This window comes from Caretta caretta, chromosome 8, assembly GCF_965140235.1.
Source record: "Caretta caretta isolate rCarCar2 chromosome 8, rCarCar1.hap1, whole genome shotgun sequence".
Classification (NCBI taxonomy): Eukaryota; Metazoa; Chordata; order Testudines; family Cheloniidae; genus Caretta; species Caretta caretta.
Window position 1 is genome coordinate 72,845,383 of NC_134213.1, and position 17,743 is coordinate 72,863,125.

General features: G+C 38.4%; 1 protein-coding gene across 8 annotated transcripts in view; it reads left to right on the forward strand.

Moving 5' to 3' along the window:
• The window catches only part of DPYD (dihydropyrimidine dehydrogenase), a 656,679-nt gene that overhangs the window by 517,358 nt on the left and 121,578 nt on the right, over window positions 1–17,743 (forward strand). For all 8 annotated transcript variants that reach the window (XM_075131606.1, XM_075131602.1, XM_048859648.2 and 5 more), the window contains one exon: window positions 739–822. In XM_075131606.1, the coding sequence (XP_074987707.1) occupies window positions 739–822 (84 nt within the window). The remainder of the gene's footprint in view (window positions 1–738; window positions 823–17,743) is intronic.

A 17,743-nucleotide genomic window follows, 5' to 3' on the forward strand; every position in this document is an offset into this window, starting at 1 on the left:
TAATTTTGCAGAACCAAGAGGCTTCAGTAGAATTCAGAAAAGCATCCAAATGTTAGAGTGTTTGTTATCTGAGCCAAGCCAAACCCTTTGAGGTGTAAGCTTTCTATGCTGATACACTTGTATAAGTAAAAATTTATTTGAACTTGATGTAAAAGGCCACCCTATAAACTATTAGCTATCATCTTTGTATATATGCATCTTCTGTCTGATTCAAATATAAAAATCTGGTTTATTAAGTCTTATTTCTTACAGCTGTTTTGGTTTTCATGATACCAGAGCTATTCCTGATTTTTGTCCCACTCTCATAAAGAAATATTCCAATATCTTACCCATTTTTTCTGAGCCCAGCAATCTGAAAATTTGAAAAATAAAAATCACGTTTCAACGTGAGTAAACAATCTGAAAAAATTGGGTTTTGAAGTGTCCTTAAATATTTATATTTAAGTAAAATATTTACTTTTTTTTCTTTATAAATTTAATCTTTACTTTGAATTTCTGATTTTTCCTCAGAAAACTACAAAACCCTTTCACAATGGTCTCTCCCCTTAAGTGACTGATAGATACTTCCAAACAACTCTAGCTTATATTTATTTATTATTAAACACCAAAAGAAAAAAGGTTGACAGAAAAGGAATCTTACATTTAACGAGTGATCTGTGTCAAGTTCCAAAAGTACCTGAATGTAAGAGTATAAACTTTATGATTAATTTTGTGTATGTGTATGTGCATGTCTTACAGGCTTCCGGTGCAGATGCCCTGGAGTTAAATTTATCATGTCCTCATGGCATGGGGGAGAGAGGCATGGGCCTGGCCTGTGGACAGGTAGGACTTTAATAGCTATCTCTTTTATGTCAATGTGATGCTAGTGCATTAATAGTTATACCTCAGGGGCAAAGGCATACGGAGAAGATTACTGGCTTGAGATTTTCAGGTCTACCTTGTTTAAATATTTAGAGTGCTTAAAAAGTGGAAAGTGACAGAAGCTGAGATTACACAGAGTGTTTAGTTTTATTGAGGATGAAGATACGTTTGTATTTGAAAGAAAACAATATTAAAATCAAATAGTTTGTAGAAGTCAGAGAATTTGCTGATTTTTCAGTGCAATGTCTTTACTTATTAATTAATGTTGATCCATATCTTCTGGAACTACACAGTGCAAACTGTTTAAATTCAAAGTGGTTTTATGGTACAGGGAACACAACGCAAATAGTATTATACACTCTTTAGCATATGATCCTCATTCCTTAATTGTGTTTTGGAAATTGCAAAAGAATTTGAACTATATTTATTATTGGTGGGGTTGGTAGTACTAGAAGGGTTGTCCAACACTTTTCATTATAAAACCCTGCTTTCAGTACTTAATAATTAGGCTTGGAAGGATTACATTTTTATCAGTAAATGTTAGTAAATGTCAATTTCACCAAACACATAAAAAAATGTTTCCATCAATAATCGACATGTAGGATAGGCAAAATAAGAAAAATGCTGCTTGAGAACTTATTAGAGTTTGATTTTAGGATATTTACTTGGTATATTTTGACATGTGATGCTGACAATTTGTGTCTTAACAGTTATAAAGCTTTAACTTTTTGAATCTCAACATCTGTCATTAAATCACTATTGTCTGATTGCTGCATAATTTCTTGCAACTTAAAATTTGAATGGATAAAAATTATTAAAAACAAACATTGATATTATCCATCAAAATTATTTAAAAAATATCTGTCAAGGCTACTTATAACTTTCTGAAAATTTAACCATTTGGGCTGAAATTTTCCTTGTCCGGTGTTTGTGTCAAGCTGAATTATTTTAGAAATGTTCAGCAAAAATGATTCAGTCATTGCTGAAAGTGAGATTAAGGGAAAATGTTGTTTTGCCCTTGTTTAAAAAAATTCTTATTTCCTTTTCATTGAAAAGCTCTACTACCTCCATGCATTGGAGCAAGGGCCTGAAATGTGGTGGAGGTGGGGGAAGGAGGATTGTTTTGTGTTAGAAATGTGCCTATGCTGTTTTCTGGGAATACTCCTCAAATTTGGCCAAGTTATAAACCTTTGAAAAATCTCAGTTTGCACATGCGCAGTAGGGACTTTTTAGAGTTTCTCAGATAAATTTTCCAAAGATTCCCTCTGAACAGAGTGTGCTCCAGCCAAGGATGACACATGCTGAGCCAGACTTTACCTGCAATCATTGCTGCAGGCAATGAAACAGTCTCTCCTGTGCTCTCAGTTCTTCCCCTGCTGGTTGTCTGGCTATGCCAAAAGAATGACAGGAGACATTAGATACAGGTTTAATCAGGCCACAACTTTATTATTAGATGTCTGGGACTAACCCGGTGGATAAAATGTGCAGGTGAAAACTCCACAATTAACCAGAGGGAGGGGGGTGAGTGCTTTTTCCAGTGCCCCCCCTACCCCCACCCCTTTCTGTTGATGTCCCTCCAGAAGATCCACTGCCGGGAACCTCCAATTTCAGGCAATTCGGGGGGGAGGCGGGAGCGGACTTCCACCAGATCCCCCCACCCTTTTCATCCAGGTCCCTCCAGCAATTCCCTTGCCGGGACCTTACCGACCCCCCCCCACCACCATAGGAGGGGTTACAGTGGACTATAATGATGGGGGGTTGGCTCCCTGCCTACCAATCAGAGTAGTCCCCAACTGCCTCCAACACCTTCAATTACCAAGCACCTCTCCTTAATTCCTTTTCCAAGCCATTTATCCATTTATCTTTTGTGTCTTAATTTATGGAGTACCTGCACTAAACATCCGCTATTCACTTAAATAAAGAGTTGCGTCATATAGCCTACCGCCCGTCATGCTCTGCATGAACAGAGCCCACCTGAACCTGCTGCAAGGAAGGCAAAAAAAACCCAGCTGCACCTGGCCAATATGGGAAGGAATTTTTCCATTATCACCATAATGGCCAGGTGAAGTTGCGGGTTTTTCGCCCCACAGCAGATATTCATAGATATTTAGGTCAGAAGGGACCATTATGATCATCTAGTCTGACCTCCTGCACAATGCAGGCCACAGAATTTCACCCATCATTCCTGCAAAAAACCTCACACCTATATCTGTGATATTGAAGTCCTCATATCATAGTTTAAAGACTTCAAGGAGCAGAGAATCCTCCAGCAAGTGACCCGTGCCCCATGCTACAGAGGAAGGCGAAAAACCTCCAGGGCCTCTTCCAATCTGCACTGGAAGAAAATTCCTTCCCGACCCCAAATATGGCGATCAGCTAAACCCTGAGCATATGGGCAAGCTTCATCAGCCAGATACTGCAGAAAATTCCTTCCTGGGTAACTCGGATCCCACCCCATCTAATATCCCATCAAAGGCCATTGGGCTTATTTACCATGAATATTTAATTACCAAAACCATGTTATTCCATCATACCATCTCCTCCATAAACTTATTGAGTTTAATCTTAAAGCCAGATAGATTTTTTTGCCCCCACTGCTTCCCTTGGAAGGCTATTCCAAAACTTCACTCCTCTGTTGGTTAGAAACCTTTGTCTAATTTCTAGTCTAAATTTCCTGGTGGCCAGTTTATATCCATTTGTTCTTGTGTCCACATTGGTACTGAGCTTAAATAATTCCTCTCCCTCTCTGGTATTTATCCCTCTGATATATTTATAGAGAGCAATCATATCTCCCCTCAACCTTCTTTTAGTTAGGCTAAACAAGCCAAGCTCCTTGAGTCTCCTTTCATAAGACAAGTTTTCCATTCCTCGGATCATCCTAGTAGCCCTTCTCTGTACCTGTTCCAGGTTGAATTCATCCTTCTTAAACATGGGAGACCAGAACTGCACACAGTATTCCAGGTGAGGTCTCACCAGTGCTTTGTATAACGGTACTAAAACCTCCTTATCACTACTGGAAATACCTCTCCTGATGCATCCCAAGACCGCATTAGCTTTTTTCACGGCCATATCACATTGGCAGCTCATAGTCATCCTATGATCAACCAATACTCCAAGCTCCTTTTCCTTCTCCGTTACTTCTAATTGATGCTTCCCTAGCTTATAACTAAAATTCTTGTTATTAATCCCTAAATGCATGACCTTACACTTCTCACTATTAAATTTTATCCTATTACTATTAGTCCAGTTTACAAGGTCATCCAGGTCCTCCTGTAGGATATCCCGGTCCTTCTCTAAATTGGCAATACCTCCCAGCTTTGTATCATCCGCAAACTTTATTAACACACTCCCACTTTTTGTGCCAAGGTCAGTAATAAAAAGATTAAATAAGATCGGTCCCAAAACTGATCCCTGAGGAACTCCACTGGTAACGTCCCTCCAGCCTGACAGTTTACCTTTCAGTAGGACCCCTTGTAGTCTCCCCTTTAACCAATTCCTTATCCACCTTTCAATTTTCCTATTGATCCCCATCTTATCCAATTTAACTAATAATTCCCCATGTGGCACAGTATTAAATGCCTTACTGAAATCTAGGTAAATTAGATCCACTGCGTTTCCTTTGTCTAAAAAATCTGTTAATTTCTCAAAGAAGGAGATCAGGTTGGTTTGGCACGATCTACCTTTTGTAAAACCATGTTGTATTTTGTCCCATTTACCATTGACTTCAATGTCCTTAACTACCTTCTCCTTCAAAATTTTTTCCAAGACCTTGCATACTACGGATGTCAAACAGGCCTATAATTACCCAGATCACTTTTTTTCCCTTTCTTAAAAATAGGAACTATGTTAGCAATTCTCCAATCATACGGTACAACCCCTGAGTTTACAGATTCATTAAAAATTCTTGCTAATGGGCTTGCAATTTCATGTGCCAATTCCTTTAATATTCTTGGATGAAGATTATCCGGGCCCCCCGATTTAGTCCCATTAAGCTGTTTGAGTTTCGCTTCTACCTCAAATATGGTAATGTCTGCCTCCGTATCCTCATTCCCATTTGTCATACTACCATTATCTCTAAGATCCTCTTTAGTCTTATTAAAGACTGAGGCAAAGTATTTGTTTAGATATTGGGCTATGCCTAGATTATCCTTGACCTCCACTCCATCCTCAGTGTTTAGTGGTCCCACTTCTTCTTTCTTTGTTTTCTTCTTATTTATATGACTATAGAACCTTTTACTATTGGTTTTAATTCCCTTTGCAAGGTCCAACTCTACTTGACTTTAAGCCTGTCTCACTTTATCCCTACATGTTCTGACCTCAATAAGGTAGCTTTCCTTGCTGATCCCTCCCTTCTTCCACTCCCTGTATGCTTTCTGCTTTTTCTTAATCACCTCTCTGAGATGCTTGCTCATCCAGCTTGGTCTACAACTCCTGCCTATGAATTTTTTCCCCTTTCTTGGGATGCAGGCTTCCGATAGCTTCTGCAGCTTTGATTTAAAATAATCCCAGGCCTCCTCTACCTTTAGATCTATAAATTCTTCAGTCCAATCCACTTCCCTAACTAATTTCCTTAATTTTTGAAAGTCAGCCCTTTTGAAATCAAAAACCCTAGTTGCAGATTTATTTTTGTTAATCCTTCTGTTCAGTTTAAACTGAATTAGCTCATGATCACTTGAGCCAAGACTATCCCCTACAACCATTTCTTCTATGAGGTCCTCACTACTCACCAAAACCAAATCTAAAATGGCATCCCCTCTAGTTGGTTCAGCAACTAGTTGCTGAAGGAATCCATCAGCTATCGCATCTAGGAAAATCTGAGCCCTAATATTATTAGTAGCACTCGTCCTCCAGTCTATATCTGGGAAGTTAAAGTCTCCCATGATCACACAGTTTCCATTAGTATTTACTTTATTAAAAACATTAAAAAGGGCTCTATCCATATCCAAATTAGATCCCGGCTGTCTATAGCACACCCCAAGCACTATCCCAGGGGAGGCTCTAATAGTTTTCTTCCCCAATGTAATTTTTGCCCAGACGGACTCAGTCTTATCCATTTTATCGTTTCTTATTTCTTATTTCAGATATAGGTAAACACCCAGCATATTGGTGACCTAAATAGGGAGAGAGTAGGGGTGCTGCCCAGCCTGTTCCAAGTGATGCAGGGAGGGTCCAGTCCCTGGCTGACCTTTTTAAACCCCTCATTCCTAGGTGGTGAGTCATCCACCATACTGACTGCTTTTCCAGCAATTTTACATCTCCCCTCCTCCCCCTAAGCCAGAAAGCATTGCCCTCTTCTCGCGGCCAGACAGACAAACCCCTCCCTGCTTAAAGTGCAGGGTGGTGACTCTCAGGCAGTATGGAGGAGGAAGCTGCCTGACTTGAATGCAGGCAGGAATCCTGTGAGAAAAACAGTATAGGATCATGTCGTTAAAGACTATCACAGTGCATATGCACAAGGGGTCTGAACAAAGCTTAGCACTGCCACCTTTAAGTCTGGCATTTCCTAACTTTTGAATGCTTGATTTTGCCACTTTAATGTAGTTTTTATCTATCTATCTATCGGGGGTGCAAATCCAATAGATGCCCTCTAATTTACCCCTGCCTCTTCAGCTGAACCTAAAACAATCCAGAACCTAAGTACAATGAGGCAAGTTAACTATAAAGTTTTATTTTTAAACCCTCGACCTTGTATATAATAGGGGTCATAACAATTTCAATGGGACTATTGACACACTTCAGTTGATTCTCAGGTTTACAGTTCCACCAGATATAATATCTAGAAAAGATTATTTCCTGGAACATGGTATCAATATCCTTCATTGCCTATATTACTTTTAATGACTAGTAAAGTGTGTATGTACAGTGGTCAGTTCTCAAAATTATGATTTAAAAAAAAAGAGATGAAAATTTATAAAAGGTTCCAAGTCTGTCACAGCTGTTATAGGTTTTTTTACAAGGTGCATTTGGTCAAAAGCAACAACAAACATCTGCAATAACCATATCTGACTTGTTGATTAGCCAAATTCTGTCCTCAAATCTGCACTGCATATCTCATTCTGGGAACAAGTTATGCATTTGTGGATTGTCTCAATGTGTCATTCCATAGTCTCTTAAGGGGGTGTCATTTGGTCAGAGAGAACCCTGAAGGGCTTCTCATGGAAACAGAAATAGACAGATTTCAAGCTCATTTTTTGAGCATAAGTTACATCCAACCTTAGCTGGCTGGAGTAATGTATGCATGTGAAGCTGCTTAGAAGTGTAGTCAGTAGGGAGCTGTCTGCCTACATGAGTTTTTACATATCTTTCAACTAGTGTAAAATCAGAGAACCAAATGCAAAATTTGAGCACACCTGGATATCATGTGGATTTGTGACACTCCTCAGAGGAGTTTTGCTCTGTAAACTAATAAGATTACATTACATAGGCATATATGTTTGTATATTAATAGCATTTCTCTGTTCTCCATACAATATGGATTTTTTTAATGTTTATTCTTACTACTCTCATTTAAATATATATTTTTCTTTATTTAACTGCCTCGGAGCAGCAGCTGTGAGAGACCAGAACACAATTTAAGTTCTTTAGCCATATATATATATATATATATACACACACACACACACAAAGCAAAATTGTGAAATTCTTCCTCAACATTTTGGACCTAGCTCAGGCAAATTTTTATTAACTTCCAATGAGGTTTGCTGAAGTAAGGACTGAATAAAGGGGGTACCACAGGTCTTTCAGTGATCCACCAAAGGGGTCCCTTATCCAAAATGTAACCTTCCCATGTGGTACTCCATGGGGTACACCATGTTAAGTCAGACAGTGCCATGTAGTATTCTGAGTTAAATCCCAATAGGTGTTTTCAGAGGCACCCCCAGGTGGGAAGTAAGCGGATGCAGTTGAACCAAGTGAGACTGTGAATCTTAAAAAGGAGCTGGGATACTCTCCAGGAAAACAACAAGGTGGGGCTTGAGACAGTAGAGCTATCCTGTTTGTTCCATCCATCAGGAGTTCTCAGACTTTCTTCATAGCATGGGCCACATCTTAACGGAGAGACTGTCCTATGGGCTTCCTCCCGTCTCATTCATGACTGCATAATATCCTTAGGATAACTACAGCAGTTGCTTGCTTACATGGAAAGATAATGCTAGGAAAGTATATATGTATTTTAGCTGTGTTTAGTGTGAAAAAGATTGGTGTGTTTTTCTTCTTAAATGATAATCATACTGTCTTACATTTTTCGTTTCAGTCTGTACAGTTTGTGGGAATTGGGACATGTTTAGAAATCTGGGAACCGGTTCCGTTTTTCTCTGCCCTATTTATTGCCCACCCTCTGCCACCTCTATTGTTTTACACCTCAGTAAATTTTAAGAATTATTTCCAGATTTATTCAGAGAACAAGGAGGGGAGTTTGGCCTAAAATGGACATTTGTTTATACTGCATTATGACACTCAGCTCTTTATGTGATATTAATTCCAAGCCATTGATAAAGACATTCTGACACCTAAATAGTGTAGTTTGTCAGAGGGTAATTTTAAGAGGCATCTGTATTGCTGCCAATATGTTACTTAAAGCATGTATGAAATTTCAATTTCATTTTATTAACACTGGCTAATGGTAATAAAGTTTTAGTTCGTATTTCTTTTATAACAATTTACAAATATATCAGAGTCTGTTTTGAAATTTCAATTTCATTTTATTAACACTGGCTAATGGTAATAAAGTTTTAGTTCGTATTTCTTTTATAACAATTTACAAATATATCAGAGTCTGTTTATACTTAGGGCCCTACCAAATTCACAATCCATTCTAGTCAATTTCAGGTCATAGGATTTTAAAAATCATAAATTTCATTATTTCAGCTATTTAGATTTGAAATTTCACGGTTTTGTAAATGTAGGGGTCCTGACCCAAAATGGAATTGTGGGGTGATCACAAAGTTATTGTACGGGAAGATTTGCAGTACTGCTACCCTTACTTTTGCGCTGCTGCTGGCAGCGGCGCTGCCTTCAGAACTGGGCAGCTGGAGAGCGGCGGCTGCTGGCCAGGAGCCCAGCTCTGAAGGCAGAGCCACCAGCAGCAGCAGTGCAGAAGTAAGGATGGCATGATATGGTACTGCCACCCTTAGTTCTGTGCTGCTGCCTGAAGAGCTGGGCCCTCAGTCAGCTGCCGCCACTCTGCAGTCACCCAGCTCTGAAGGCAGCAGCACAGAAGTAAGGGTGGCATGGTATGGTATTGCCACTCTTACTTCTACTCTGCTTCTGGCAGGGCGCCTCTTTCAGAGCTGGGCATCCGGCCAACAGCTGCCACTCTCCAGTCACAGCTCTGAAGGCAGTGCAGAAGTAAGGGTGGCAATACCGCGACCCCCCCCCCTAAAATAACCGTGCAACCCCCTGCAGCTCCCTTTTGTGTCAGGACCCCTAATTTGAGAAACACTGGTCTCCCCCGTGAAATCTGTATAGCACAGGGTAAAAGCACAGAAAAGACCAGATTTCACAGTCCGTGACGCATTTTTCATGGCTGTGGATTTGGTAAGGCCCTATTGATACTGTTAAGAATGTCAACAGAAACTTCGTCGTTAATTATGTAGTGCAAGGTCTTCAAAAGTTTTTATGTTTCTCACTAGCCTAATGAGGAGTGGGGAAAGAGCAGAAGAGTTTGCTTTACTAAATTTCTAGCCAAGAGTTTTTGCAATGTTCATACTAGAAATATGTAAGGACTAGGAGACAATAAAAAGCACAAATATTTTCCTTGTAACTCGGGAAGAGATTACATTATGGTGAGGAGATCTAAGTGCACTTTTTCAAGAGTTCAGCGAAAACAGATACATTTGGTCAACCTCTGTGAGTAGACAGTATGTTTCTAAATTTTATTTTCAAAGAGACAGTTCGTTTATTATATGCAGGAGCAAAAACAGTGTGCTATTACCATACATTTTAAAGTTTACAACACTCTTGTTTATGAATATTTCCTAGCAACTAATCCTTACTATCTGCCCGTATACGGCATGCATATCTTTCAAATTCAGCTATAGGGTTTTATTTTGGGGGGAAGGGAATTAATTTCCATTGGCATAAATGTACTGTGAACACCAAACTCCAGCTCAGAACCATTTAAATAGTAATTTAACTATCCAATTCATATCTAAAAGAAGCTTGCTTTTGTAAAACTTTTCTTATATTTATTTTCATTTTACTTAAACTCCATTTGGCTGTGTTTATGGTATATTGCCTACAATTAGGAGGGCAGTTGAGCAGCTTAAAGCCTGCATTGCTTTATGCAAAAGTGCAGAAATCTTCAAAAAGAAAGCCACTGGTTACTCTACAGAGATGAAAACTAGCTATGTGACACCCTTAGATTTACACCATCCTCCCTTGGAAATAGAAATGATGAGTCTGCTTCTTAATTGAGGTGCACAATATTGAGGTGCACATTGCAAAATAATTTACTGCTGCTATGCCAGCAAGGAGATGTGACTATTTTAAATAGATGATCCCCCAAACAAAATGTGACTATATGTCTGCTTGTGTAGCATTCTTTCACCCAATAATGATATGTTGGTTTAGTTCATTCAGTCCTCCTTGCAGCATTAGTTCTATCTCTTCACTTTTATATCAATTACTGAAACAAATTATGCAAAGAACAATGGGAGTGTACCACATCAGTAGTGGGAATATTTTCTCTTATTGTTTCAGAAGTTTTGTGTCTCATTTTTCGCTTGTATTACCCATTTACTCCTTGCTTAGTGTAGGGGAGGAGGCAGGCAGGGTTTTGTGTGCTCTCTTTCTCACTTACCACATTTGATTTTCTTTAATCAGTGAATTAAAGGAAGACACACACACTAGACCAAATATTCTCTTGGGGAAAATCAGTGTACCTCCACCCAAGTCAGTGGAGAAGTGTCAGTTTACATCAGCAGAGAATTTGTATAGTCAATGCAGCAGTGTTTTGTGGTCATACTAACCACATCATGTTCAAAACACCTCTCTCACGCAAACAGACCTATAAAGTAAACTCATCAAAGTCGTTTCTCTAACAGAAGAAAGGACAAGAGAGAGAGAAATTATTGTTGTTTTCAACTGTATGGTCTTGGGAGGTACCCAAGCACTCCAGCAATGGAAATTGTATAAGTACTTAGAGAGAAGTAATTTCTTAACTATTAGGCACTGTATAAAGGATTAGAACTGGTGGTTTCTTGTTAAAACACTAGTGTTCTCAACTGAAGTGTCTTAGAATGAAAAGTGAATCTTTATTCTGCAAGTTCCCCCATTTCAGGTACTGTCTGAGACTCTCCATTACATTTTGTTACTCTGTGCAATAGGAATTTACGTTCATCACTGCTTTTATCAGTGATGATCATAGTGCTGTATTTGTGCCACATGCCTTTCTTTGTGACTGCTGCAAAGTGTAGGCAAAAGTTAGATCGGCACCTAAAATGACTAGCAAACAAGTTGGTACTCTAGAATGGTCATGTCAGTTCTACTGCATGAGAGGAGCAGCAACCAGGGATGTGCAATTTGCTTTTGGCATAATCATCTAGATTGCAGCTGCTGAATGCTGACTCATGGATTTACTTCCCCCAGTAAAGCAGCTGTTGTATTGCTACGCAGTTTACTTGGTCAAATAAAGCAAAAAAAATCTCCTGGTAAGCCAGCACATCCATTCAGAAGACATTCATCTTCATCAAGACAACAGTTTTAGACATCGTATAGACTAATGCCAAAGGCTGTCCAAACAATAGGGCAACTGGTACAAAATCCAATTTCTAAAATAACAAGGTTTTTGCAATGGTAGTATTTTCACTAAAGCCAAAAATTCAGTTTGTTCTGCTAAACAAACCATTCCACTCTCTCTTATCTGATCCTTACCAACATTCCTCCTTCTCTGACAGTTCCCAACAACTTCTGTGCTCCTTTTGCCACTTCTCTAATAGAATTACACTCCACCCACACACCCTTGTCAGTCACCTCTTCCCTGTAAAACCTATGAAGCATTGCAGGATCACATCTGGGTGAGTCCAGCCAGCCCTGGGCTGCTTTTCTGCTTTGACCTTAGTGTTTAGAAGTATGTGCTCTGAAACTGTGTACTTTAGATCAAGTTGCATTCCTGTCCATCCCCTTGTGGCGGCACAATGTGGGCTGAGATTTTCAGAGCACCCAACTCCCATTAATTTTATGTGTATCAGTATAATTGGGCATGCAAAAAATCTGTTCACCTTTGAAAACCTCATTCTTAATCTTCATTTTCTTATATTCTGTATGTATCTTACTTTTTCTCCTGTTCCATTATTTCCTTATCTACTTCTCTTACTCTGTTTTCCCAGTTTCTATTTTTACTACTTTTCCTCTTCTACTTTCCATGCTTTTGTGCATCTGTGTCATCTTTGTCTTTCTTGCCTGCTATGCTTCAATTTCCATTAACTCTGATTTTTTTTCTGTTGCTTTTTCTGATCTCTCTTTTTTGCTAGGAACACAGGAATTACTACAGTAGCTACAATATACCAGTGGTCCTGTCAAGGTTCCTTCCCCACTCTGAACTCTAAGGTACAGATGTGGGGACCTGCATGAAAGACCCACTAAGCTTATTCTTACCAGCTTAGATTAAAAACTTGGTACAAACTTTGCCTTGTCCTTGAACCCTATGTTGCCACCACCAAGAGTCTTACACAAAGACCAGGGAAAGAGGCAACTTGTAGATGTCTTTCCCTAAAATATCCCCCCAAGCCCTACACCCCCTTTCCTGGGGAAGGCTTGGTAAGAATCCTCACCAATTTGTACAGGTGAACACAGACCCAAACCCTTGGATCTTAAGAACAATGGAAAATCAATCAGGTTCTTAAAAGAGGAATCTTAATTAAAGAAAAGGTAAAAGAATCACCTCTGTAAAATCAGAATGGTAAATACCTTACAGGGTAATCAGATTCAAAACATAGAGAATTCCTCTAGGCAGAACCTTAAGTTACAAAAAGACACAAAAACAGGAATATACATTCCATCCTGCACAGCTTATTTTACCAGGCATTAAACAGAAGGAAATCTAACGCATTTCTAGCTAGATTACTTACTAACTTTCACAGGAGTTGTAAGGCTCCATTCCTGATCTGTTCCCAGCAAAAGCATCACATAGACAGACAAACCCTTTGTTCCCCCCCCCCAACTCCAGATTTGCAAGTATCTTGTCCCCTCATTGGTCATTTTGGGTCAGGTGCCAGCGAGGTTATCTTAGCTTCTTAACCCTTTACAGGTGAAAGGGTTTTGCCTCTGGCCAGGAGAGATTTTATAACACTGTATACAGAAAGGGTGTTACCCTTCCCTTTATATTTATGGCACGCCCCCCAAATCACAGATAGGGTGAAACACTGGCTCTGATTTTTTTCCTGGAGCTCTAATAAGACACATGTACCTCTAAATATACTACTAACTGTATAAGGACTAACAATATTTTCCACATCTCAAGGACGATTTTAACCAGTTGATTCTGGGAAACTTTCACGGGAGAGTGCATCAGCCACTTTTTTAGAAGCTCCTAAGATGTGTTGTATGTCGAAATCAAAATCTTGGAGAGCTAAACTCCACCGAATACGTTTTTTGTTATTTCCCATGGCGGAATGAAGCCACTGTAACGCAGCATGGTCGGTTTGCAGGTGAAAACGCCATCCCCAAACATATGGGCGTACTTTTCCAGAGCTTAGACAATGGCGTAACATTCCTTTTCATTGATTGACCAGTGGCTTTCCCTCTCAGACAGCTTCTTGCTAAAAAACACGACAGGATGGAACGCTTGATTTGGTCCTTCCTGCATTAAAACTGCTCCCACACCACGCTCGGTCGCATCTGTGGTTACTAGGAATGGTTTGTCAAAGTCTGGGGCCCTTAGCACAGGGTCAGACATGAGGGTCACTTTAAGCTAGTTAAAGACCTTCTGACACTCTTCAGTCCACTAAACTGCATTTGGCTGTTTCTTTTTGGTTAGGTCTGTCAGTGGGGTGGCGATTTGGCTGTATTGCAGTACAAATCGCCTGTAATATCTGGCCAGGCCTCAGAAGGATGGGACCTGGTTTCTTTGACATTGGGACAGGCAAAACCTTTATATTTATGACAGGTCCACTTAATCCAATGTCTTCATCTGATTGTGGATTCTTACCAGATATATTCAATTTTCTGCTATTACTATGTCTTTTCTCTTCACCTGTTTGTTTTCTCTTTGCTAGTTTCTCCTCCTCCTTATGTTCCTTTAATGTCTGTTCTCATTATGTTTCCCTTCCCTCCTCTTTTGAATCCCGTTTTTAAGATGCTCTTAAAATAATACCCATAACAACTGATTCCTGATATATTTCACTGAAAATCCCATGAGATTAAGCAAACTCACTGTATTTTCACTACTAGACAGACCTTGACCACCAAACTGTAATGCTTGGATTATTATAGTGCTACAATTATTCTTGTAGGATTCGGGAGTAGTGAGATGTTGTTTTTAAAGTGTATCATTTCCCTCCCTCCCCTGAAATGTCATTTGTATAAAACAGAGTGCTCATAAAGTATACATTTCATATCATGTAGGAGGAGACAATACTTAATAATGAGGTAAGGCAGTTAGTTGTTAATTTGCCTTAAGAATTGTGATTTTCACACACACTAGAAGAAATGTGAAGCTTAATAAATTCATTATCAAAGCATTATTCTGTAATTTTAAATTGGAGTTTGACAACATGGTCATTGTTATTGGTTTGTAGGATTTTTAATTGAATTACTCAAAACACAAAACAGAACATAGAAGTGGAGTATAGTTAGCATACTAATGTTAACAGTATTACCAGTATGTTCAAAATTTTAAAATCATGTTATATTTGGTAATAGGGCATTTACCTGTTGTGTGTGTAGTAACATTTTGTTTGTCTATGGAAAACATTCCCTGTGAATGGATTTTCTTAGAAACCTTAATTGTGACCCTGCCTTCAAGTTCATGCATATGTGAAAGAATGATGGTGATAGAGATCCCTTTATTTTCCTTTTTATTTTTATCATGATTACAGACTCTTCAGCAGGAATTGCCCATATGAATCATAGAAGGTATAGTGAAGGTGAATCTGGCCAAAACATCAGTCATGCTAGCCCACTTGGAAAGGACATGAGAAGGATTTGGGGGGGGGGGGGTTAATGAGAATTTTGTTGTCTTGGGAACCATCACAGAGGGTACAGGAAGTGAGTGCTTCACAAAGCAGAAGGGAAAGCACAGCTTTCTTAAAAGCTTCTGACAATTTGCTCTTACTCTTGTAGTCACTCTCTAAGACTCTGAAAGTCGTAATACTAATGAAATGTAGAAAATTCAGGAGACATTTCAGTAGACTACATAATTACAATGGTTTTTAATGTTCACAACATACTAATTACACATGCCTTGCTCCTAGCTTTGTGTAAAGCATTGGCGTTGTTAATGCCTATGGTACCCTATAGACAAGATTTCTTAGAAAGGATGTGATCAACAAGCAGGAGGCTATGAAAAGTTCAACAATTTGAAATCTTTCATCCTGACACATGGTAGAAGGTAACTAACAAAGGTTACACTCAGTACACATCATCTTAATATCAGTTACTTACTACAGATTTTATTTGTATGCCAACACTGGGTACTGTAAGTATGAATTAACAGTGTACTCACTAGTCTCTTCACTACCCATGTCTGAATTTTCTAGAATAGGCTCCAGCTTTATCTTTGCATTTTGGCTCAACTCATGCTATGGTTAGTGAAATTAATTTGAAAACAGACCATTTATAGTGTATCCAAACTGAATAAAGATGCAAATTACGACTATTTTTAAAAGCGGTGGGAAATTCTAGTCAATACATAGACTTTACATTCTTTAATTTGCCACTGGAGCATGAAAGATTTATGATTTTCTGAAGTACCTGTTATATTCTACCTATTTATTTATAGTAAAGGGACTAAGAGATTGCCTACCTGACTACAAGAAAAAGCTATTTGTAGCTACAGTGCTCGTATATTTAAAGGAGTGTTGTATTCTTTCCTTTAAAATTTCTCATGTACGACATAAACCTAATCAAACCTTTATGCCCTCTAGCAGGTAACCTCTGCATGAACTAAAGAGTTGAAATATTGTTTAATCATGCTGTATACCACTTTTTTACAGTGATATGAGAAGCATTATTTTGGTCATATAGAAACAACCAAGATGAAATATGTTCTTCTATGAGGGGAGAAATGTCTTTTTTATTAGCCATCAACTTAAATGTTCTGATAATGTCAATGAATAATTCTTTCTACTCACACCTCATAGTTTATCAGCATTTTAATGCACTGTTTCAATTTTTGAACTTGGAATATTTAGACCTGAGTATTGACTTAGTCTCTGAATGAAACAGTTTGCTAATTTCAGCTGTCAATCCTTGCTTCACTCTTACAGTCCAAAATTCAACTATTATTAACCTTTGTTGTGACAACTGATGAGAATAATGGTTGAATTTTGGTCCTTTAATGTTGAGTGAAATCAATAGCTGTAAATTGTAGTTACCAGTCCTACCTGATCTATCACAGTCAAACAGAAGGAAGCCTTTCCCAATGCATGGAAGATGGCTGTGGAAATTTAAAAAATCTCTATTTAAGATTAAGGGAATACAGTGCATTTTAAAATTAGTTTGTTTTATAGACATTGGTATGTTTGGGGGTTTTCACATTTTTAAATTAAAAAAGCCAAATCTGGGTTAACGAAATGCAGCATGGTTCCACTCTCTGCGTAGAAGCAAGGCTCTGTCATCAAAATAAATTGAATTGTCTTTTTCTTCATGGTGGGGAAGAAAAAAACCCAAAACAATAAAGCCTTTACCTGAGCTGAAAAAGGGAATAATTGCAAAGGCTACTAAATAAAGACAACTTAAAACATTTTGAGCTACCCCTGTTTTTGCTACTAACAATCCTCTTATCATTGTTTCAACTCTCAGCACTAATCTATTTTTTAGACTTTTGTGTATTTGGTCAGTCAAAACTTTCATGCTGATTTTTTACCTTGTCTTCAAGTTGGTTAATTTCCAGTCTTTAAATAGTACATTTTCAAAGCAATGTGTAGGAGTTTTGTGAACAAATCCTGCTAACAAGGAATTCAAAGTGGAGCTCCAATGCATCGCTTTGATAAACGTATTCTTGAGTTTGGATACTGACCTGTGTTAATATTGGCAGCTATTAGATGAGATATGTTAAAATGTGAAGCATAGTCTGTTGTGTTTTTTAACTGCTAACAGTGTTCTATTGTGCAGCTGCAATATTGTGTGCAAGTAAAAAATGCTATAGTAATTTTTCTCAGGTTTAAATTGTTCAAATTGTAATGGGGAAAGATGGTAAACAAAGTATTTATCACATATTTATGAAACCCTACAAAAAGGCTGTTTGAAAACCTAGAGAAGGGAGGGGATCAAAATAATGTTTTTCAAGATGATCTATATCAAAATTGTTAATTATAAGATGAAACATGGTAGTAAAACAGACTTTATTTCTGGCGCCTCCCAGAAATTAAATTAGCTGTTCAGGAGAGAGGGCAAACTAGATGGAGTTACAAGATTGAATAAAATTAAGAGGATAGAAGATGGGGATGTGCTTGAACGAAGCTTATTCAGAAGTCCTGTTTTCTGTCATAATCTTTTATGAATTTAGAGAACTGTATTTTTTTAATGCTCCACCAGAATTATGAGTTGAGGCTTTGTACTGGAGCTGAGTATTGTTATAAAGTCTTTAAATAAGCTATATGCATGCAGGGTTTCTTTCTGAACAACAGTAGGGTCGCTGTCCAGTTCTGGCAATGTCTTAGAAGCTGCTGTTGTTTCTTCTAATGATAGAATGGGACTCAGAACTTTGATGTCTCAACTCAGC